Raw genomic sequence first — 25,921 nt, 5'->3', positions numbered from 1 at the left:
GGGGAACCATGGAAGTAACAGCCCTGCAACCTCCAGCGCACATAGAGCTGTCAAATGATTGCTGCCCTGGGGAGAGATGCAGTTAATCTATTCTATATATCTATCAACTCACTGTATGGATAACCATATGTATTACTCCCCGCTATCCCAGCCGCTCGTCTCCACTCTCCCTCCAACCTCTGCCAAGGCTACATTCACACCAGCGTGACAGATTTATGCGTTTTTTGCCTCAGTGCGCTTTGCGTGTGGCGTGTGTTTTTCACAAAATTACAAGCACATCTATTTTTTTTTTCAATGTAATTGATGCGTGAAACACGGACAGGGATGTCGTCCGTGCGCTGTCCGTGGTTTTCACGCACCCATTGATTTCAATGGACTGGGTGTGTGAAAACGCACCAATATAGGACATGCAGTGAGTTTCCCGTAACGGACACTCACTGCGTGAAAACTCACAGGTGTGAATAGCCCCAATGAAATCAATGGGTCCGTGTGTTGCCCATTGTTTCAACGCACAACACACGGGACGGGAATTACGCTGGTCTGAACGAGCCATAACTCGTCACATGTACATTGAGGTCTTGGATTCTTCTTTTGATTATGATAGAATGCTTTATTATGTTCCCAGTCCTTACAATATACACACACAAATGGAAATTTCCACCGACGTATGTGTAAGTGATACTCGCATAAGGCCTCATGCACACGGCTGTACTAGGGCTCTATTTTGTACAGAACCGTAAAAAGACTCACTAATATTAATGCATTTGCTCCGTTTACAAAAAGGAAGGAGCATGAAGTGCCCATCTTTGTCCTATTATTCAATCAGTAAAATGTAGTCGGTCATTTATGGCAGCCTGTATTCTGCGCTTGCCAACTAGTGGTTTCACTTCCCAGCCTGCTAACGTTATATATTTCATTTCCCAGAATCCGACGCTCCACAATACTTGCCACAATATTCTTTACCTAACTCACCCTGCATTGATGGCCGCTGACTGTCATCTCCTTTGAGGCTTATGCGGCGGTCTTCTTCATACAAATCTGATTTTTGCGCTTTATAGGACTGCGCTTTATCAGTGACTCCCAGATCACCCACCGCTAACAACTCCAAAGCCTGTAGCTCAGCTTCCATTTCTGGGGTCTGCAGGTTGGCTTGTTTCAGAATGGCATACTGCTTGCGCACAACATCCAGAAGAGCAGTGACCAGCCTGGAAACACAAATCAGTCAGTGTGTGAGAGGAATGGTGCAACTTTCTAAATACTTTTTATTAAAAATTATGACTTTGAGATACAGCTGCTTTGTATCCTGGATACAGAGCAGCTGAGACCTGAATCTGTCAGGTCAGCGGGACTGACGGGTTCTGCATGTCTCTGACACACAGGATCGAGCGGTTACCAATCACATCAAGTTCATAACTTAGATGTGATAGATTACAGGAGGATCCTGCGTGTCAGAGACACGTAGGACCCGCTGACACTGAACCCGTCAGTCCCGCAGACCTGACGCATTTAGGTCTTAGCACATGATACAGCAGCTCTGTATACAGGATATAAAGCAGCTGTATCTCAAAGAGTAAAAAATATTTTTAACAAAAAAATATTTTGAAAGCTGCACCAAGCAGATAGATTTTTTTTATTAAAAAAAACAAAACAAAAATGATTTCAAAAAGGTGTACGTAGCCTTTAAAAGGTCTGTAAATTATATCTCAATGTGCAGATTATACTGACAGACTACTCACAGCTGAGAGACTGTTACAGCTCTATCCAGTCTAGGCAATACTCTGAGTTAAAGGGGTATTCCCATCATAGACATTTATAGCAGATTGGCGGTTTCCGTAACGCCCATAGAAATGAATGGAGAGCGATGAGCACATACATGGCAACCTCTCCATTTATTCCCTGCCAGAATGCGGAGGCAAGTAGCCGCCTTACCAGTGGGGACCCCGTCCTGAATATAGGTGAGGGTCCCAGAGGTGGGACCTATTAGACATTTATGGCATATTCTGTGGATATGCCATAAATGTCTATGAAGTGAATAACCCTTTAACCCCTTCCCTCTTTGGCCACTTTTGACCTTCCTGACAGGGCCTCATTTTTCAAATCTGACATGTTTCACTTTATATGGTAATAACGTCGGAATGCTTTCACCTATACAAGCGATTCTGAGATCGTTTTCTCGTGATACATTGGACTTCATGTTACTGGCAAAATTTGCTCGATACATTCAGTATTTAATTGTGAAAAAAAAAACAAAACTAACAATTGTGTGAAAAATTGCAAAAAATTTGCATTTTTCTAAATTTAAACGTATCTGCTTGTAAGACAGGCAGTTATACCACACAAAATTGTTCCTAATTAACATCCCCCATATGTCTACTTTAGATTGGCATAGTTTTTTGAACATCCTTTTATTTTTCTAGGACGTTACAAGGCTTAGAACTTTAGCAGCAATTTCACACATTTTCAAGAAAATTTCAAAAGGCTATTTTTACAGGGACCAGTTCAGTTGTGAAGTGGCTTTGAAGGCCTTATATATTAGAAACCCTCAAAAAGTCACCCCATTTTAAAAGAGGTATAGTGAGCATTTTGACCCCACAGGTTTATTGCAGAAATTATTGGAAGTAGGCCCTGAAAATGAAAATGTAAACATTTTTTCAAAGAAAATGTAGGTTTAGCTAATTTTTTCTCATTTCCACAAGGACTAAAGGAGAAAAAACAACTTAAAATTAGTAAAGCAATTTCTCCCGAGTAAAACAATACCCCACACGTGGTCATAAGCGGATGCGTGGACACACGGCCGGGCTTAGAAGGGAAAGAGCGCTATTTGGAGATCACATTTAGCAGGAATGGTTTGCGGAGGCAATGTCACATTTGCAAAGCCCCTGAGGGGACAAAACAGTGAAAACGCCAAAAAAGTGACTCCAATCACAAAACTACACCCCTTGAGGAATACATCTAGGGGTGTAGTGAGCATTTTGACCCCACAGGTGTTTCATAGACTTTATTAGAATTGAGCAGTGAAAATAAAAACAATCCTTTTTTTCCAATAAGACGAAGCTTTAGCTAAAAAAATTTAATTTTCTCAACAAATAAAGGAAAAAAAAATAACCCTAACATTTATAAACCAATTTCTCCCGAGTACGGCAATACCCCATATTTGGTCATAAACTGCTGTTTGGGCACACGGCAGGGCTCAGAAGGGAAGGAGCGCCATTTGGCTTTTGGAGTACAGACATTGCTGGATTGGTTTCTGGTCTCTATGTCGCATTTGCAAAACCCCTGTGGGACCAAAACAGTGGATCCCCCCCAGAAGTGACCCCATTTTGGAAACTACACCCATCAAGCTATTCACCTAGGTGCGTAGTGAGAATATTAACCCCGCAGGTGTTTTGTAGAAATTAGTGGGCACTCGATGCTGCAGAGTGAATTTTTTTTTTCATAGATATGCCAATATGTGGTGCCCAGCTTTTGCCACCATAACAAGACAGCTCTCTAATTATTATGCTGTGTTTCCCGATTTTAGAATCACCCTACATGGGACACTTATCTTTTTATTTTATTACATTTTTGACAACATTTTTTTCACTTTTCTTTAGTCCCACTAGGGGACTTGAAGGTCCAACTGTCAGATTTTTTTTCTAATACATTGCACTACCTATGTAGTGCAATGTATTAGATCTATCAGTCATTAACTGACAGCAAGCCGATTAGGCTTCGCCTCTGGGCGGGGCCTAATCGACTTCTGTAATGGCAGACAGGAGGCCATTGTTAGGCCTCCTGTTGCAATAGCAGCATCGGCAGCCTTGCGATTGCATGGCAGGGCTGCTGATCTGCTACCAACCTCTAAGATGCAGCGATCGCTGATTCTAAGGGTTTAATGGCAGGAATTGGAGCTAGCGCCGGTTCCTGACGTTACAGGCGGATGTCAGATGTAACATACAGCTAACATCCACCGCTAATGACGCCAGCTCAGCTCCTGAGCCAGCGCAATCTTGCCGGTGGCTACGGAAGCATTTTTATGACCCGCCTCGTGGCGGGACCTGAAAGGCTCCTGTAATAGGCACACCGGGAGGCTAGCGTTAGGCACACCGGGAGGCTAGTGCTAGGTCTCTGGTAGCCTTTGTAACCACCGGCACCCTGGCAATTTCAAATACAGCGATCGCATTTGACCGCTGCATTTAATGGGTTTAGGCGGGGATCGGAGCAGACTTCGGTCCCCGCCATTACCCCAGGGTGTCAGCTGTAACATACGGCCGACACCCGGTGATGGCGGCACCGACTCAGCTTCTGAGCCGGGGTCCACCATTTGTCGTATGGATATGGCAAAATGCGAGAAGCACTAGCTTTCTAGGACGTATCCATACGACAAATGTCGGGAAGGGGTAAAACAGGCCTATATTTGTAGAGATATGTCCTACTGACGTATTTAATGTATACATTTACAGCCTAAGGATGTAAACAAGAATGTTTTCATTCACTGACAGCAAACAAACCTAGAAAAAGGGATAAAATGAAAAACATATAAAAGTTGCAGTACTTTTCATTATAGAATTACGCTTTTACACAAAAATGTAAAACCACTAAGAATATTAGAAGTCACATATTCTATTTTACAGCAGTAAGTAGAGCATTATCCTATGGAAAATAAACTTTTAAGGCTTCGTTCACATCTGCGACAGGGTCCTGTTCTGACGTTCCGTAGGAGCTTTCTGTCGGAACGGGACCCTGACTGACACGTTTCCGTCTCCATCACCATTGATTTCAATGGTGACGGATCCGGTCCCAATGGTTTCCATTTGTCTCAGTTGTGCAAGGGTTCAGTTGTTTTGACAACTCCGACGAAACGGGACCCCGGCGCAGATGTGAACGAATCCTTACAGTGAAGAGAATTGCTGAGCCGGACACCATATTTTGGACCATGTAACTGAATCTTAGCAACACTAGTGTTTATAGGAATGCATCTATCAATTCACGGTGTTGTGCGGTTTCATGAATAACCTGACAAAATTGCGCTAGTGACTGCCAGATTCAAGAAATTTACCCCAAGAACAGCAAAACCTTACTTTTTTGCAGCCAGATCATTCTAAGGCCCCATTCATATCACGTTTTGTGCTATCCGCCGAGCGTATATGGTTTTATAATAAAAATGTGGACCATTGAAAATGTATACAAAAGTGTACCATTTTCTGTTTACGTCTGTTTTTTTATAGCGTGTACGTTTAGCGTATACTCATACGTCGGTATACGTTTGTTAGTTTACCTTAAAAAAATAATGATAACAAAAAAAAAAAAAAAAGTACACTTTTTTTTAAGTGAGCAGTGATAGAAAAACAAACAAAAAACAAACAAAAACGGATAGATCAATGCTAAAAAAAAAAACACTTTACGTTGCGTATACCTTTTTTAGAAGTACAAAATAGCGTAGCAGACTACTTTTTCAGTACTTTAAAAAAATTTAAAAAAAAAATATAAAAAATAAAAGCAGTATCCCAAGCTAATCCAAGACAAACGGACGAAACGGATGCTATTTTGGTTTATGTATGACCCATTATAGTCTATGTATACGCCGAGCTATACTTTCAATACTTTTTTCGTGTTTAAAAATGTATACGCCCGGCGGATAGCACAAACGCGATGTGAATGGGGCCCTAAGATGTACATAAAAAAATAAAATAATGATTTTGCAAGCCACTTACTTTTCTGTGCTATGATTCTGGGGTGTCCGTAAGATACTGAGGTTGGTCTCTCCTGCTCCACTTTCAAAGCTCTCAGAGCCGGAATCCTGAAAGACAAAATATAGAGCGTTCATTTATTTCCTGTTACTTCTATATCGCCAACACATTCAGCAGCGCTGTACATGGATTACCTCAGTTACACCAGTCCCTGTCCCTATTTGGGCTCACAATCTACTGGAGACAATTAATAGGAAGCCGATCAGTATGTTTTTGGAATATGGTAGGAAACCCACAAACATGGAGAAAATACAAATGGAATGTACATTTTGTTCTTGGTTGGATTCAATCCCAGTTATAGTGCTAGCCAGTGAGCCACCGTGCTGCACCCGCTTATTTCTAGCAAAATCAGAAGTCGGGGTTCACATGGCAAAACGTTAGTCTTAATATTAAGGCTGCAACACCCGGATCACTAGTGGTTTTATAGAACACCTTTAGAAGCATTTTTTTTTAATTGAATATGTTGTGTTTTTAAGCAACTTTTAAAGAGGCTCTGTCACCACATTATAAGTGCCCTGTCTCCTATATAAGTAGATCAGCGCTGTAATGTAGGTGACAGTAATGCTTTTTATTTAAAAAAACGATCTTTTTTCACAAAGTTAGGAGCGATTTAAGTTTATGCTAATGAGCTTTCTTAATGCCCAAGTGGGCGTACTTTTACTTTCGACCAAGTGGGCGTTGTACAGAGGAGTGCATGACGCTGACCAATCGGCATCATGCACTCCTCTCCATTCATTTACACTGCACTAGCGATATAGATATATCACTATGTGCAGCCTCATACACAAGCCCTAACATTACTAGTGTCCTGATAATGAATACACATGAAATCCAGCCTGGACGTCATGTGTACTCAGAATCCTGACACTTCTGACTCTTTTTTGTGAGATTCCAGCAACGGATACGAAATCTCGCGAGATCTCGGAGATAAACGAGATTTGGTTTCACTTGCCGGAATCTCATAAAAAAAGAGTCAGAAGTGTCAGGATTCTGAGTACACATGACGTCCAGGCTGGATGGTCATGTGTATTCATTATCAGGACACTAGTAATGTTAGGGCTTGTGTATGAGGCTGCACATAGCGATATATCTATATCGCTAGTGCAGTGTAAATGAATGGAGAGGAGTGCATGATGCTGATTGGTCAGCGTCATGCACTCCTCTGTACAACGCCCACTTGGTCGAAAGTAAAAGTACGCCCACTTGGGCATTAAGAAAGCTCATTAGCATAAACTTAAATCGCTCCTAACTTTGTGAAAAAAGATCGTTTTTTTAAATAAAAAGCATTACTGTCACTTACATTACAGCGCCGATCTCCTTATATAGGAGACAGGGCACTTATAATGTGGTGACAGAGCCTCTTTAAGATATAGTTATTAAAAAATGTTTTTTATGATACAGCTTTAATGTATCCTGTATACATAGAAGTTGCAGACATGTTTTATTATTGCATTGTGTAAATATATATATATACATACATACACAGTGAAGGAAATAAGTATTTGATCCCTTGCTGATTTTGTAAGTTTGCCCACTGTCAAAGACATGAACAGTCTAAAATTTTTAGGCTATGTTCATTTTACCAGTGAGAGATAGATTATATAAAAAAAAAAAAAAAAAGAAAATCACATTGTCAAAATTATATATATTTATTTGCATTGTGCACAGAGAAATAAGTATTTGATCCCTTTGGCAAACAAGACTTAATACTTGGTGGCAAAACCCTTGTTGGCAAGCACAGCAGTCAAAGTTTTTTTGTAGTTGATGATGAGGTTTGCACACATGTTAGATGGAATTTTGACCCACTCCTCTTTGCAGATCATCTGTAAATCATTAAGATTTCGAGGCTGTCGCTTGGCAACTCGGATCTTCAGCTCCCTCCATAAGTTTTCGATGGGATTAAGGTCTGGAGACTGGCTAGGCCACTCCATGACCTTAATGTGCTTCTTTTTGAGCCACTCCTTTGTTGCCTTGGCTGTATGTTTCGGGTCATTGTCGTGCTGGAAGACCCAGCCACGGGCCATTTTTAATGTCCTGGTGGAGGGAAGGAGGTTGTCACTCTGGATGCTTGACAGTTGGGATGGTGTTCTTTGGGTCATAGGCAGCATTTCTCTTCCTCCAAACACGGCGAGTTGAGTGAATGCCAAAGAACTCAATTTTAGTCTCATCTGACCACAGCACCTTCTCCCAATCACTTTCAGAATCATCCAGATGTTCATTTGCAAACTTCAGACGGGCCTGTACATGTGCCTTCTTGAGCAGGGGGACCTTGCGGGCACTGCAGGATTTTAATCCATTACGGCGTAATGTGTTACCAATGGTTTTCTTGGTGACTGTGGTCCCAGCTGTCTTGAGATCATTAACAAGTTCCCCCCGTGTAGTTTTCGGCTGAGCTCTCACCTTCCTCAGGATCAAGGATACCCCACGAGGTGAGATTTTGCATGGAGCCCCAGATCGATGTCGATTGACAGTCATTTTGTATGTCTTCCATTTTCTTACTATTGCACCAACAGTTGTCTCCTTCTCACCCAGCGTCTTACTTATGGTTTTGTAGCCCATTCCAGCCTTGTGCAGGTCTATGATCTTGTCCCTACGTACACATTTACTATTGGTTTTAAATACAAATCTTGCACCTTTGTCTTCTGCAGCTTGTACAGTATGTCTACAATATTGTCTAGATGCCGTTCACTGCTTAGTCCGATAGAGCAGATCATTGTGGGCTTGTCTCTATTTAGCCTCTATGTCTGCTCCGCTGAACACTAATTTAAGTGGACATCTTTACAACCAAGAAAATAAACATAAATCAACAGCCGGAGCAATTATCGGGATTAACGCTCGTTCCCAATAATTGCTCTGTGTAAACAGGGCAACGATCAGTCGATGAACGAGAAAACGCTCGTTCGTCAGCAGCAGAAATGATCATCGTTACCGGCAGCACATCTCCCTGTGTAAACAGGCAAACATACTGCCGACATGATAGAAATGTAAGGGGACGAGCAATCGTAGTAATGAGCGCTTGTCCCCATACATTACCAATCAATGCAAACTAACACCGATCAACGTCTTATTAATAGGTGCTCGTTCGAATGGCCAAAACGACCCTAGAATAGCGTTCAGGAGAGCAGGGAAAGAGACTAGAGAGGAGCCGACAATAAACTAGTCTGTCACACTGAGCGGCATCCAGCAGCTTGTATTGTATTGTAAAACATAGAAGCTGCAGAAGACAAAGGGAGCTACATTTTTAATTAAAACAAAAATATAAACCTATTTAACAAAATCCATACATTGAAATAATAAAAAAAAAATATCTGCAAAGGTTTTCAGAACGTTCTGTTCACATCTGCGTCATGGTTTCCGTTTATAACGAAAACCAGGACGCAGTGATGGATCCCCCCATATGACCGATACCACTGACTCCCAACAGAACCCAGTGACTTCTAATGAGGTCTGTCAAGCTCTGTCTAGGTGTCCATCGTCTTGATGGGAAGAATAGCGCTGCATTATTTTTCTTGTTAAATATGACAATCTGCGACAGAGGGTTTGCACGGAGCTTTTGGTGCGATGTGAACACAGCTTTTATAAATAAAATATAAACGTCAAAGGGAAGTGGGACAACCCTAACAAAAGGCACCTGATGGCCCCAAACAACTTCCACCCTACAACAAAATTCCTACTTGATTCCTGCTTCCTTGCCTCTGTGTTAGGTCGGTTCACACGTAGAGTGGATACTGCGGATTTTCCGCAACGGATTTAGTTGCGGAAAATCCGCAGCATAATACAGTAGCAGCAATGTGGATGAGATTTAACCAAATCTCATCCACACACTGCATAAATAATGAGCGCAAAAACACACATTCAGAAGTTGACCTGCGGTGCTGTTTTTTAATCCGCAACATGTCAGGCTGGCAAAGGGACGCGTCGTCATATAAAAAAAAAAAGTATCAAACTTTTTTCTTATGTGCAGGTTTTCCACTGCGGACATTCTGGTCGAAAAACTGCACCACAATTTAGTGCAGTTTTTCGGCCGGAATTCACTGCGGTGCCAAGGATGGGAATGCTGTGTGCTTTTACGCAGCATATCCGTCCTGTGTGAACATACCCTAAAGACTGTACTTGGCAGCAGAAGGAAGAAGGCACATTGTAGCGTTCACTCTTCTGAAGACATTTATCATAGGAATGTATTGAAGTAATAGGAAACACATTGGTAATGATGCCTGCCACTGGTACACGGCATCAGAAAGCATGTACCCGATTATTAGTCGCAGCTGCATCGCAGCTCCAGTCATCAAAACATGGAAAGCGCCGACCGCCCGTACTGTTTGTCAGGCAGATTAAATAACATCCAAAACATCGGCCAATTAAACATTTTACGGGTTATTAATTGAATTCTCTTTCAGGCATTAAAAATAAAATGTATAAACGGTTTATTAAAAAAAAAAACAAAAAAAAACAAAAAAAAACAGCTCACCCAATGCTTGAGATCAAGGTTTACTATTAGAGGGAGACTATTTAAAGGGATAGCAGAACAAGATGATAACGGGGCAAATTTTCGAATTACATAGAATACATCAATTGGTTGACAATGGTGCAAATGTGCTAGGCATGTAGAAAAATTTATCTTCGTTACACCACCTTATGGCTAGTGTACATCTACACCAATGTTTTCCACCAAAATGGCACACGTCTTTAGGAGAGGTTGTCCCATCAGGACAACCCATTATCCATATGCCCTATGGTCATGGAGGGGGTACCGTTCAGGTCTCTCTAAGAACCTGAATCGAGAGCCGCCCCGGCTCTGGCGGACCTGGGCCGTCCACACAGTACATGGTTCGTAACTCATTTGAATGGCTGGCATACAATGCTAAATATATAACTAGAACACAAAAAGATGAAAAAGACCCCAGGTAGTTGGCAGGCACATTAATGAATTGCAGGAGAAGAGAGTGTCGCCCTCAGGCGACCAGCCTAATTTCCCAACTACCCTACAGAAAAATTAAAAGTATTTCTTTATTGGCTACTTATAGCAAGACGACAACATACACACATTTAAAATTCTCACTATCAGATGACCGGATGACAATATTTTGCCTGTGGTGCAGGCATGAGATAGCTACCAATAAGGTACGCATTAGCAAGTGTAGCAAGTTAGATTGTTAGATAATAGTCAACTAATGGATAACCAAGTGAAACCGGTCAGTGATAGGATTTAAAAATTAGAAAGCCCCCCCGACATGTTTCGCTACAGAGTAGCGTCCTCAGGGGTACACGGGGCTAATGGCGACGCGGCGAGACGGAAGCTCTTGATATGGGCCAGTAGCTGACGTTTAGTGAGGGTGTGTCAGCAGGACAGCCAATCCCGTCAAAGGAGACATATCAGTAGCGTGGAGAGGGAGATACAACAAATGAAAAACTATATGAGTTTAACCAATAGCGCAAGGGCTATGGCGCAAGCGCAGAGGCACAAACTCGGACTTAGTCTGTGTATGACACGCTAAGCGTAGCGGCGCCAAACGGCGCATGCGCAGATCTCGTTTACACTGACTCAGAAAAAGAATAGCAAGTTGCCATCAGCTAACAACAGAGGCAACGTAGGCACAACCGACAATCTATATATACAAATAAGAAGGTAAGTATAATATAGGAATAAGTGGAAATAAAAGTATTAGCGTAAACAGATGATTTTAAATTTAGTATAATATAGTAAACCAAATCGGAAGTGAACGAGGCATGCATAACAAGTTCACGGCTCATTGGCGCATGCGCAAAGCAAATTTTTGTACCTCGAACGAAGAATGACACATATAATAACAAAGGAACAAAAAGCCCCCATTATCACTACGCCACCAAAATGACAGGAGAGCATCAACCTATAATAAGTTAATGCAAAAGATCCATCCAGTGCGGCATGATAAAAAAGGTCCACATCAAGAGAAATAAGTCCATTCATAAATAAAGGAACAGTAGTACCGTCCCCTATAGAAATAATTCTTAATATGTCGCCATAATTGTGTAATACTCGTCATAAGAATAGATAGAGTACACATGTATGTGAAACCCCTACGTTAAAGTGTGGGGACAGAGAAATAATCCCCAGGGTATTACAATACCTTGGAGAGGATACGACAGGGGAAAGAGCTTCAAAGTAGAAAGTAAAAGGAACAGTGTCAGTCAAGTATCCACTATATTTTACTGATGATAGAGTAGGTCCAGAAATGCTCATAGGAAGGCACTGAAAGTGAAACCCTCGTTAAGACCCCTAGGAGACATGGTATTCAGGCGATAAATCCACCGCGCTTCCTCCTGTAGGAGTCTGCGGTCTAGGTTACCTGCTCTGGGGCCCATTTTGATCTGGGTAACCCCCCAGAATTTAAGCAGCCCTGAATTACCCCCATGGTACTCGTGGGTATGTCTCGAGAGGGTGGTGTCCTCCTTGAGCCTGATGGTACTTAAATGTCTGGATATACGTCTTCTCAATTCTTGCACTGTTTTTCCCACGTACAGTTTGGGACATGGGCATCTAGCAATATAGACAACCCCTTTGCTCTGACAGTTAAGAAACTGTTTGACAGAATAGGTTTTGCCATCGGTCGGGTTAATGAAATCCTTAACAGTGGGCATATATGAACAAAAAGAGCACCTACCGCAGGGATGAAATCCCTTTACTGACGATGTAAGCCATGTAGATGGAGTACTAATTCCAGTGGAGTAATGACTATGTACTAAAAGGTCACGTAAATTCTTCCCCCTGCGGTAGGTAATACTAGGACTCTCAGAGATTGCCCCCTCCAAGTCTGGGTCAGCAATAAGTATATCCCAATGCTTCCGTAGGATCTGGGAAACTTGAGGGGAACAAGCATCAAAGGTGCCAATGCAACGAATGGCACTGGATGATCCGGTCTTAGCAACTATAGTTTCCCTATTGGACAGAAGGTCAGTTCTCGGAGTAGCCCTAGCCCTTGCGTAGGCCCTGTGTAAACATTTCTTAGGGTATCCTCTTGCTCTAAATTTATGAAACAATTTATCACACTCCAGTTGGAATGATGCTTCACAGGAGCAGTTCCGTTTCGCTCTCAGGTATTGGCCCATAGGTATCCCTTTCTTAAGGGCTGGGGGATGATGACTTTCCCAATGTAAATAATTATTTGTGGCTGTGGCCTTACGAAATATGTCAGTTTGGACACCGCCACCAGGATCCAAAGAGATCTTGAGGTCAAGGAAGTTAATGACATGATCATGTATCTCATATGTGAATCTCATGCCTATATGATTAGTATTGAGTATAGACATAAAGTCAGTGAAAGTTTTGACATCCCCATCCCAAAGGATGAGGATGTCATCTATATATCTACCCCAAAAGGAGATATGTGAAGTGAAAAAAATTAAATCATCGGAAAAAACCATAGTGTCTTCCCACCACCCCAGGAAAAGATTCGCATAAGTGGGTGCACAAGTGGTGCCCATAGCCGTGCCCTTAATTTGATGATAATATACTTTATCAAAAGTGAAATAGTTGTGTGTAAGTAAATAACGTAAAAGTGATACCACAAAATTGTTATGTTGTAGAAATTGAGTACCTTTAGTGCTCAAATAATATTTTACAGCAGTGAGTCCCAAATCGTGCTGAATATTAGAATAGAGTGACTCTACGTCTATACTCGCTATCATAGTAGTGGAGGTGACATTGATCTCATGGATCCTGGTGACGGTGTCCTTAGTATCCTTAAGATATGAGGATAAAGAGGAAACAAAAGGTGACAATATTTCATTCACATAGAGGCTAATGCCTTGGGTCAAGTTATCATTACCCGACACAATGGGTCTCCCTGGGAGAGGAAGAACTGCTTTGTGGACTTTAGGTAATGCGTAAAAAGTTGCTAAGGTGGGAGTAGCATTATAGAGAAATTTGAACTCTTCAGTAGTAATGAGGTTATCATTCTTGGCAGTATTTAGGAGATTGTACAATTCAGGTAAGTAAGTGGCCGTAGGGTTATTTTCCAAGATGGCGTAGGTGGTAGTGTCATCCAGTAGTTTATGGACCATACTGACATAGTCAGTACGGTCCATCACCACTATATTGCCCCCCTTATCAGAGGGCTTCAAGACTAGGTTGTCATTTTTACACAGATCATCCAGTGCCATTCTTTCACCGTCACTAAGATTGCCAAAGGTCTTGGATCTGCCACCCTTCAATTTTTTGAGATCGTTACATACCATTCTGACAAAGGTGTCAATATGACTAAATTGAGAAAAGGGGGGGGTTAATTTTGACTTAGGACGTAGTGATGAGAGTGGCCCTACAACATCAGTGACACCAAATTCGCTCTCATAGAGGAGGCCTTCCAGGTCCCTCAAGGTATTAGACTCCAAACGGTCTTGTCGAGCAACATCTGAAACATTGCCCTTAAAATATTTATATAAGGCCAGTTTTCTTGCGAATAGGTTTATATCCTTCACCCATATAAATTCATCGAAACCTGGTGTAGGGGTATAGGAAAGGCCCTTTTTCAGCAAAGTTAACTGATGTGTATTCAAATGACTAGAGGATAAATTGAATATCTGCAACTCTTCGTCTTTTAATAAAAATGTATTTGATGTTAAGGTTTGGTCCCCCAGTTTAGACTGGGTGGGCCTAAAAAAGGAAAAGTAGCCCGGGGGCCGGCGACAGAATTGGCCATGTTGTCCCCAGGGTTCTGACTCAGATTTAAACGTGACTGTATATGACTGATCGGAGTGTTCGTAATATTTGGTATAGATGTTGAGGAGGATGCAGAAGGCATAGACAAAAAGCTGGTAGTAGTAGATGGACATCCTGAGGTACGGTTAGAGTAATTAGTACTTATTTGTTTAGATGTAGTAAATGTTCGTTTAGGTAGACTAGGTCTACTATTCCTAATTTTGCGTTTCGTACCCAGTCTTGAATTGTCAATATGTCTCGGTTCCTCCGGACCAGAAGTATCCGATTCTGAGAAATCTGTGTACACAGTGGTACGCTTTGAGGTAGGATATGAGTTAGTTTTATATGTATAAACCTGTCCCAAGTCAAAATCCCTGCGGTCACGGATGTACTTCCGGTGTTTCCGCTCCTTAATTTCTCCCTGTAATTTTTCAATATTTTTTTGCAATTTAATTTCAGAGATGCTAAATTCAGGGCAAGAATGAAAAACCTGTATGTCTTCAATTTCTTTCTCTAATTGAACACTAATCTTGCTGTAGTTCTGTCTCTCAAAGTCCAACAAATACTGCAGCATACGTATGGAGCTATCAGTAAGGAGTTCTTCCCAGCCTTTAATAAAGGTAGTATTGTCCCTATAAGAATTAGGTGAAATATTAATTCTTAGACCCCTATATACTATTTTTTGTTGTATATAGGTCTCTAAGCTGGCCACTTCCCAACAGGATCGTACGTATTTTTGATATGTTTTTTGAAGGTCCCTAAAAGCTGTTAATACGTCAAATTGGTGCAATGGGATGTTCTCAACAGAGAAAACGATGGCAGCATCAGCCGACAGTGTCTCTATATTAGGTCTTTTAGACAAAAACCCTGCCATATCAAAACGAATACACAAATCGCTCAGTAAGTTGTTCCAGTTAGGAACGGGGTCATATAACGGGTAATTAACCCAGCATTATAGAACACAAAAAGATGAAAAAGACCCCAGGTAGTTGGCAGGCACATTAATGAAGAGTCCTAGTATTACCTACCGCAGGGGGAAGAATTTACGTGACCTTTTAGTACATAGTCATTACTCCACTGGAATTAGTACTCCATCTACATGGCTTACATCGTCAGTAAAGGGATTTCATCCCTGCGGTAGGTGCTCTTTTTGTTCATATATGCCCACTGTTAAGGATTTCATTAACCCGACCGATGGCAAAACCTATTCTGTCAAACAGTTTCTTAACTGTCAGAGCAAAGGGGTTGTCTATATTGCTAGATGCCCATGTCCCAAACTGTACGTGGGAAAAACAGTGCAAGAATTGAGAAGACGTATATCCAGACATTTAAGTACCATCAGGCTCAAGGAGGACACCACCCTCTCGAGACATACCCACGAGTACCATGGGGGTAATTCAGGGCTGCTTAAATTCTGGGGGGTTACCCAGATCAAAATGGGCCCCAGAGCAGGTAACCTAGACCGCAGACTCCTACAGGAGGAAGCGCGGTGGATTTATCGCCTGAATACCATGTCTCCTAGGGGTCTTAACGAGGGTTTCACTTTCAGTGCCTTCCTATGAGCATTTCTGGACCTACTCTATCATCAGTAAAATATAGTGGATACTTGACTGACACTGTTCCTTTTACTTTCTACTTTGAAGCTCTTTCCCCTGTCGTATCCTCTCCAAGGTATTGTAATACCCTGGGGATTATTTCTCTGTCCCCACACTTTAACGTAGGGGTTTCACATACATGTGTACTCTATCTATTCTTATGACGAGTATTACACAATTATGGCGACATATTAAGAATTATTTCTATAGGGGACGGTACTACTGTTCCTTTATTTATGAATGGACTTATTTCTCTTGATGTGGACCTTTTTTATCATGCCGCACTGGATGGATCTTTTGCATTAACTTATTATAGGTTGATGCTCTCCTGTCATTTTGGTGGCGTAGTGATAATGGGGGCTTTTTGTTCCTTTGTTATTATATGTGTCATTCTTCGTTCGAGGTACAAAAATTTGCTTTGCGCATGCGCCAATGAGCCGTGAACTTGTTATGCATGCCTCGTTCACTTCCGATTTGGTTTACTATATTATACTAAATTTAAAATCATCTGTTTACGCTAATACTTTTATTTCCACTTATTCCTATATTATACTTACCTTCTTATTTGTATATATAGATTGTCGGTTGTGCCTACGTTGCCTCTGTTGTTAGCTGATGGCAACTTGCTATTCTTTTTCTGAGTCAGTGTAAACGAGATCTGCGCATGCGCCGTTTGGCGCCGCTACGCTTAGCGTGTCATACACAGACTAAGTCCGAGTTTGTGCCTCTGCGCTTGCGCCATAGCCCTTGCGCTATTGGTTAAACTCATATAGTTTTTCATTTGTTGTATCTCCCTCTCCACGCTACTGATATGTCTCCTTTGACGGGATTGGCTGTCCTGCTGACACACCCTCACTAAACGTCAGCTACTGGCCCATATCAAGAGCTTCCGTCTCGCCGCGTCGCCATTAGCCCCGTGTACCCCTGAGGACGCTACTCTGTAGCGAAACATGTCGGGGGGGCTTTCTAATTTTTAAATCCTATCACTGACCGGTTTCACTTGGTTATCCATTAGTTGACTATTATCTAACAATCTAACTTGCTACACTTGCTAATGCGTACCTTATTGGTAGCTATCTCATGCCTGCACCACAGGCAAAATATTGTCATCCGGTCATCTGATAGTGAGAATTTTAAATGTGTGTATGTTGTCGTCTTGCTATAAGTAGCCAATAAAGAAATACTTTTAATTTTTCTGTAGGGTAGTTGGGAAATTAGGCTGGTCGCCTGAGGGCGACACTCTCTTCTCCTGCAAATATATAACTAGACGCAGGTTTAACTGGCGATAACAGACGATTATTGGAGTTACAGAAAAAAAAAGGGGCAATAATCACCTATCAACATGATAGGTCATAAATGGCTGGGACCTCTACCGTTCACAAGAACGGAGGTCCTAAACCCCCAGATCCGCCTCACTGTACCTCCCCAGTGAGGAGCTTAAATGGTGCGGGGGTCGAGCATGCACCTACCACCCTCCATGTAATGTCTATGGGACTGACTGAAACAGCCAAACACTGTACTGGCCTTTTTCCGTCACTTTAAATGGAGTGGAAGCACACATGCTTGACCGTCTTCATTTAACTTCCAGCTCACTGCGGTCGAGTAGTGAAGAGTAGAAGGGGGTTGTTGTGATCAATGGAGGTGGGGCCCTCAGCGATCAGATAATGATCACCTATCCTGTGGATAGGTGATAATTGCAGATTTTAGGAGTAACCTTTAAAAGGAAGGCTGGATGGCAGTACTGCCGCCATTACAGATCCCACAGCTTTCCTAGACTCCCGAATAGCTAAACTGCCCAATTTCACCCCGCACTCTGATCCATATTCATTATTGCAGTGTATTGCCAGCCTATATAGGGAATACTTGAATTTACTACATTTTATAGTGACAAGAGGAAGGTAACTTTACATAACACTGCAGACTTTCATGCCATTCAGGTGGGTAACTCCCTTCATCACCCCTATAAATGGCTGCCATTGGGGTTATCCATGATCTCATATGACTGTAAACTAATGTAGAGACGGATGACAGGAATATGGACAGACTTCCCGTAGTCGTTCTCATGTACGATCATTTGCATTTTGCATAAATGTAGATCCCTCAGCGGAGAACATTCCATCAGTTAAATGGAAGAAAATACTTTACAGGCAAAGACTCCAGGCACAGGTAACCCAGCGAGTGACCTTGTTCAACCCAGGGAGCAAACACCCACATGGTAGAGAGGCCTCAGGAACCGGATTTCCTTCAAGAGCCAAAAACAACCCACAGATGCTAAAGACATTAGGAGAACGTAAACAAGTCAAGTGGCCCGGACATTACCTATGAAGCCCCAACCTGATGAATGACTTCTACAGTACTGAAGGGGTCATGCAGGTTTATCAAGAATTTGTCTTTTTCGGGTTGTTTATGTATCCATAATTCCAGAGATGTGTAATACTTATATAGACATGTGCTGATGACTACTAGATACACAGTCGAGTCCCATTATTATGACCACCAGCTAATATCCAGAGTAACCGCCGTGTGCAGCACGGACAGCAGCTAGATGGGCGGGGAGTAACTCAATAAGGTGCTGGTCGGTGGTCTCGGGTATCTGGAGCCATGCTGACTGCAGAGCATCACACATTTGCAGGAGGGTGCGTGTGGGAGGATCCATAGAGCGAACAAGATGATCGGGGTGGTCCCACAGATGCTCAATTGGGTTCAAGTCTGGTGAATTAGGGGGGCCGGGGAAGTACTTGGAAGTCTTTGTCGTGCTCTTCCAACCACTGCCGGCCATTTCTAGCCGGGTGACATGTGACATTGTCTTGCTGGAAGAGAACATCTTCCCCAGGGAAGACAAACAGCATGTATGGGTGGACGTGATCCGCAACGATGGATTCATACCCAAATCGGTTCAGAGTCTTCCACATGGATGAGTGGGCTCAGAGAATGCCATGAAAAAATTCCCCGGACCATAACGCTGCCGCCACCAGCTTGTGTTCTCCCAGCAATGGTTGCAGGGGGTTCTCTGAAGTTTTTCGCCTGACACGCCAACGTCCATTCATTCGATGAAGCAGAAAACGTGACTCATTGGAGGAGGCAACCCTTTGCCAATCATCGGTAGTCCAAATCCGATACAGCCATGTAAAATTAAAACCTTTTTTTTTTCCGATGCACCTTTGTTAACATGGGATCAGTGATCATTCGTCTGCTTCGGAGCCCCATACGCAGTAGGGTTCGCTGAACTGTTGTTTTTGACACACGTCGGGTAGCCCCCTGGTTGATTTTCACGGTGAGCTGCTCCACTGTAGCATGTTGTTCAGCCCCCGCACACCTTCGTATCCGACGTTTAGCTCTCACATCAATGGCTTATTACGCTCCAGTTTCCACATCGGTTATTCCCAATGATGCAATTTTCCCGCTCACGTTACCCTTTCACCACAGCAGCACGCGAACAGTTTACAAACTGCGCTGTGTGAGAAATACCGCCACCCTTGGGCCAAAAGCCGATAGTCATTCCTTTTTGCAACTCTGATAAATCGCCCTTTTACCCATGACAACAATGAGTGATATGTGTTCAGACAGCCTATCGCACACCTTATGTACTACCAAGCCACGACACATCACTTCCTTCATGGGCTACGCGCTGCCGACGTCAAAAGTAGGAGGTGGTCAGAAAAATGTGACATGACTGTGTATTTACTCTACTAGATATTTTGCCCCTCCACAATGAACCCAAACTTTTTTTGTAGATGGAATAATAGCTACAACTTCTGATTTGTCTAATCATAAAAGATATTTCCATAAATCCCATGTAAATGCAGTGGCCACTGGTAGTAGCCACTCACAGGGAAGTCCTATGGGCGGATATTGAGTCCCAAAGGGCAGAGCGAACCTCTCCTGTACAACAGGATTACTAGTCACCTAATAGACTTTAGGGAAAACTTAATTCAGAAATGAAAAATCATCCATCATAAAGGGGGTTTCCAGGAGTTTGATATTAATGATCTATCCTTAGAATAGGTCATCAATATCAGATCGGTAGAGGTCTGACTCCGAGGACCCCACCGATCAGCTGATTGAAGGTGTTGTGGCACTACGGTGAGTGCTGCGGCCTCTTCATTGCTTACCAGGCACAGCTCCATACTATTGGTAGTGGCTCTGCCTGGCATTGCAGCTCAGTCAGATTACTAGTATACAGTACCAGGCACTGTTCTCCAACTGAAACCTGTAAGGCTGGATTCCCTCACAGTGTATTTGTTGCAGATTTTTGAGAAGTATACTTGCTTCCTTTTTTATTTATCATTCCTTATACAAACACTTAAAAAAATAAAATAAGGCATATGCGAATGTGTTACAGTACGGTTTCTACATTGCAGCAGCTTGTGGCCATTATATTTATGATCCATTTTTCCCCACATGTATGTTAAAGGGATTGTCCACTCCAACAAAAATTGATGGTCTATCCTCAGGATAGGCCATCAATATCTGATAGTTCGGGGTCTGGCTCTCTGGATCCCTGCCGATCAGCTGTTTTGAAGGGCGTCGCAGCTCTTGTACGAGCTCTGCTACCCCTTTATTCCACTTCATTCACACTGTGAATCGCCAACACACTTGTAGCTGTGGTTCATAGTATTACAGCCTTCTTCTATTCAAGTGAATGGTAAAAGGCTGTATTACCGTGAACCGCCACTACAAGTGTGTCGACCATTCACAGTACGAGCACATAAGGAATGAAAGCGCTCGTACACGAGCTGCGGCCCCTTCAAAAACAGCTGATCAGCGGGGGTCCAGGGAGTCAGACCCCGACCGATCAGATATTGATGGCCTAGCCTGAGGTTAGGCCATCAACTTTTTAAGACTGGACAACCCCTTTAATAACCTTTCCCTACACAGGAGTGTCAAAATATTATATACACACACACACACACACACACACACACACACACACATATTAGATATGCACAGTCAAGTGATAGATCATTTTCATCCAGTATAGGGGGGGAAGGGAAATTCACTCAAAATAGCCTTATACAGGTAAAGTCTGAATACACATTTTTTATTTTGGGTCATACACTATGATTTTTTTTTCTTACCGTGAAAGTGCCAGGAATAAGCAGTGAGTTATATCACAATTCTTTAACCTGTCTCAGTAAAATATTTAAACCCCACCAGAGGTCAAAATGAATCCAGGGAGATTTGGCCAGTCCAAGACCGGCTGCATTTCTTTCTGCATTAGATATTCCAAGTGTCATTTAATATGCAGACAGTCTATGGCGACGAGTAATACAGTGTTTTTTTTATGTCTGATCATATGAAAAATATGACCTTGTCTGACGCGGTTACTGCGCTTGAAGACAGGCGATACGTGGACTGGCACACAGAACCACAAAGGGATTGTGGTGCCCTATAAATCAGGGACGTTTTTCAGTGCTGAGCAGTCCGACAACTCCCACACCCTACATAAATGTATCCACACGTTCAGGAGACATTCCTAGATGTCGGAGCGCTCGCACTGTAATTTGTGTGCAGAGACTAAAGCCGACATATACAAATAACATACTATCAGCCCGCTGACAAGGGGGGAAACAGAGCAGCCAAGTCCTTCCACAGGTCAACGATATTGTACCTGCACTTCCTGTCCTGCCCCGAGCCATAAATAACAGGATCGGGGAGATTGCTAAACCAGACATCGGGGGGGGGGTGCAAGGTGCAGAATTGAGGTCATAAGATTGTTCTGTAGTCACAGGGGGAAACGGGACCCGTGATCATTAGTTAATATGTGGGAGCATTTAGTTTAACAGGAATCTCACATCATCGCCATGTGCGGCTGTTAACATTTCGAAGGCTCCTCAGCGGACACATGAAAGAAGAGCAGCTTTGTCCATAAAGGGTTAACACAGAATGCCCGCTGTATAGCTCTCCTCCAGATGTGGTGTCGTCTGCACATCCTTTTCAGAAGCATTGTAAACCGCTCGTGAACCCTGGTTTGGGGGCGTTTAACCCATTATGGGCATCTGACAAAAGCGCTTATTCACGACATCCATAGTCTCATAAGAGGTTCTCTGGGAACATATCATTGTAACTTCATGAGGACACAAGTCTTCGTCATGTGACCGGCCCCGCTGTGCTTGTACATAGAGAACATGACGAAGGCTGTGCCATCATGAAGACAGACTGTGCCCCTAGACTTCATGTCCGCCGGCAGCGCTATAAAAATCAGCACGACGGGGGATCGGAACGTATATTAGCAGTGTACTCGCATACTCACACTGCTAATACTTTTTGGTCCCCACATAACCCCTTTCTATTGAAGTCATTTATTTTCGTTTTCTGTGTAAACAGGGAGACGCGCTGCCGATATGATAGAAATGTATGGAGACGAGAGATGGGATGAACAAACGCTCGTCCCCATACTAGCCCCTTGTGAAAGGAGCAAACGAGCGCTGATGAATGAGCGGTTTCGTTGATCGGCGCTCATTTACACAGCCCACGTTGGACTGTGTAATACCAGCCTTAGTTCACACTTGCGTTGTGTAATCCGTTACTCTGATCTGTTTTTAAATCAAAGTAAGGATAGAAACTGATCAGTTAAAAATCCCATTGAAATGAATGGAATTTTTAATTGCATCCGTCAGCGTCCGTTACGCTAGTCATCCGTTTTTTTTTTTTACTGAGATACGAGTGCAGAGTACAGGATTTAAACTCAGATGTCCAATGGATGGGTTATTTTTATCATTGTTGTCAATGTATACCGTTTGCATCAGTTATTTTAATTTCAAAGGTATTTTTAACTGATCCGTTTTTATCCTCATTCTGATCCAAAAATGGATCAGAGTAACGTATTATACAACGCAAGTGTGAACTTAGGCCCCATGCACACGAACATAAAAATGCCCGTAATTACGGGCCCATAGACTTCTATTGGCCACGGGTACCTTCCCGTTTGCGTACGGGAAGGTGCCCAGGCCGTTGAAAAGTATAGAACATGTCCTATTTCAGGCCGTAATAACGGCACGGACAGGCCCATAGAAGTCTATCAGGCTCCCGTAATTACGGGTGACTATGTGTGTGCACCTGTAATTACGGGAGCGTTGCTAGGCGACGTCAGGGGATAGTCACTGTCCAGGGTGCTGAAAGAGTTAACTGATCGGCAGTAAATCTCTCAGCACCCGGGACAGTGACTACCGCTGGAGTTAATAGTATTAAAAGTGAACTTACCCAGAACTCCCTGCTTCTTCCTCCAGTCTGACCTCCAGGGATGACGTTTCATCCCATGTGACCACTGCAGCCAATCACAGGCCAATCAGAGGCTGCAGCGGTCACATGGACTGCCGCATCATCCAGGGAGGTCGGACTGGATGTCAAAAGAAGGACGCCTCACCAAGACAACGGCTGGGGTATGTATGAACTTCTTTTACTTCGCTGCAGAAACTCTGCCCGAAAGGGCTGCTCCTTCGCTCTATCCAGCACTGATAGAGAGAAGGGGCTGCCGATTAGTGCAGAGAAAACGGGTCCGTAAATACGGGTGGAATACGGGTGACCCGTATTTTATTTTTATTAGCTCTACTTATATATTTATGGAGAAAGTCGAACATACAGGCATCTATTTTACCTGATTCTCTTTTTTCTTCTGGGAATGACGCTTGTAATGCAAATACTCTGAAGACAGCTGGCTCAGGGATTGCAGTCGTGTCTTCGAACCTTGCTCTGGACTTGATGTATCTAAAGGTGTATCTAAACTGTGGCAAAAAACAAACAAAACAGAAGACAATGGAGAGTGAAGAAACACGCATATAAAATGTACTACTACTCCCACTTTCTTAGAATAAATGATCTAACATAAAAGAGAACCGAGCACATCCTGAGATCACGACATTAGCATCTAAAGAGCCCAGTTCAGGTAAACGGTCTCATGAAAGTAATTTTTTGTGCTTCCAACAATCACGTTCATTGTAACACAGGTCCATGTTTATGTGTTTTGTATCTGAGTAAGCATGAAATGAATTGACAAAATAAAGTGGTGTCGTTTTAACCCCTTCCCTCTGAAGGATCCTTTGGATTTTCATTTTTTCCTCTCCACCGTTCAAAAGCCATAACTTTTTTTATTTTTCCATCTATATAGTCGTTTGAGGTCCCATCTTTTGCGGGGACAAGTTGTTGTACCATATAATGTACTAGAAAACTGGCATTGATCGGCGCTCGCTGCACCTGACGCTTATCGACCGGTGTAAAAGAGCCTTTAGCCTCAGATTTCTGCCGTGGATCCTGTAATAATCACGTCAGATTTGCCTATGGCATTAGAGCTCAGCAGCTAGATCACGTCTGATAGCGGAATAAAGATAAATGGCTTTCTAATGCAACCAGCAGGATTTTGAAATGAACTATGTATAAGAATATATGAAATTATATAATTGGCCAAAAACATCTGTAAAGTAACAACTCTTTATTTAAAAGGATTTGTGCCATTTTTCAACCATACTTTACTGCTCCAGAGCAAATAGCATGGATTGAAAACATCCTACCGTCTAGTGTACACAGCTCCTATGCAAACCTACATGATCTGACCCTGCAGCTTTTCCCTCCGTCATCGGCGTGGTGCCGATCCAGCTTTGCGCTGGATAGAGGAGTCTGACCGTCTAGTTGTTAAGGATACTTTGCCTAATTATCACTGTCTTTTCCATGGAGTTGACAGGTAACACGTCCCATACAATAGCGTCTCAAATCACTCATGTCAGCAGCTAAAGGAAGAATTGCCTAAAAAAAGAACAAGGATACTAGGCAAGAAATAATAAAAATGTAAAAACGTCAACCCCTTTAAAAGTGGTACTGTAGTGGAGAGGCATAGCCTGGACATCTAATCTATAGCTACGTATTTTTTCTTTTAATCCCTTATAGCGATGTTTCTAGCCAGTATAGCGATACACTGTATACAAAAAACATATGTCTGCACCTGATAAAACTGCCAGTCTTCCTGCTCCATGAACAGATTCCAAAAGTACGAACATCTGGACCTATTTGTATCGTGCACCAGTCATTTCACGCCGATACCCAAATCCAGGGCTGTACTTCAGAATACAACTACTCGCATGACATTAACTCCTTCCCGACCGCCCACTGTCTTTTGACGTCAGGCGGTGCGGGTGCTTAGTCTACAGAGACGTCTTTTGGCGTCGCTGTAGATCAGGCTGATGAGCGCTCGTGTGAGCTGTTTAACCCTTTGATTACCGCGGTCTGTGACCGCGGCATGATCAAAGGGAATTCCCCTCTTTGATCGCATCACCGGGATTCCAGTGATGCGATCAAACAATGGGGAATCCCTCTGCAGTCAGCCCTGGGGACCTAGAAAGGACCCCAGGGCTGTCTGTTCCGTCTGCCTGCTGTTCGGGCACACTATGTGCTGCCCGATCAGCAGCCTGTGTCATAGTGACACAGTGTAATGTATTGGCGTACAGGAGTATGCTAATACATTGCAAGTAAAAAATAAAGTTATCCCTTGATGGGATTAAAAAAAAAAAAAAAAAAAGTAACAAAACAAATAAATAAATAAAAAAAAGTCCCAAAAAGAGTCTTTATTTTGCATTAAATACATTTTATTGCCCCTACACTAAATAAAAACAAAAAACCTACGCATATTAGGTATCTACACGACCGTAATAACCTGAAGAATTAATCTAATGGGTTATTTAGCGTGAAACGTGAACGGGATAAAAAATAAACAAAAAAAAACTATTCCGAGAATCGCTTTTTCCTATATTCACGCCGTAAAAAAAAAATTTTTTACCCCCAAACTGTGGGAAAAAAAAAATACTATTTCTCTCGCATAAAACAAGGCCTCATACAGACACGTCAATGAAAAAATAAAAACGTTATGGCTGCTGAAACGCAGAGAGCCAAAACCAGAAAAATTGAGCTGGTCATTAAGGGTTTGTCCAGGCACG

General features: G+C 42.6%; 1 protein-coding gene across 1 annotated transcript in view; it reads right to left on the bottom strand.

Moving 5' to 3' along the window:
* Positions 1–25,921, bottom strand: part of KIF18B (kinesin family member 18B) — a 48,111-nt gene that overhangs the window by 5,385 nt on the left and 16,805 nt on the right. Inside the window, exons 10-12 of the mRNA XM_075840159.1 lie at positions 23,596–23,722; positions 5,694–5,779; positions 973–1,205 (exon numbers count right to left, since the gene is read on the bottom strand). Of these exons, the coding sequence (XP_075696274.1) occupies positions 973–1,205; positions 5,694–5,779; positions 23,596–23,722 (446 nt within the window). The remainder of the gene's footprint in view (positions 1–972; positions 1,206–5,693; positions 5,780–23,595; positions 23,723–25,921) is intronic.

Source organism: Rhinoderma darwinii, chromosome 10 (assembly GCF_050947455.1).
Source record: "Rhinoderma darwinii isolate aRhiDar2 chromosome 10, aRhiDar2.hap1, whole genome shotgun sequence".
Lineage (NCBI taxonomy): Eukaryota > Metazoa > Chordata > Amphibia > Anura > Rhinodermatidae > Rhinoderma > Rhinoderma darwinii.
Note: the sequence above shows the minus strand (reverse complement) of the source record. Positions and strands in the feature narration are given on the sequence as shown.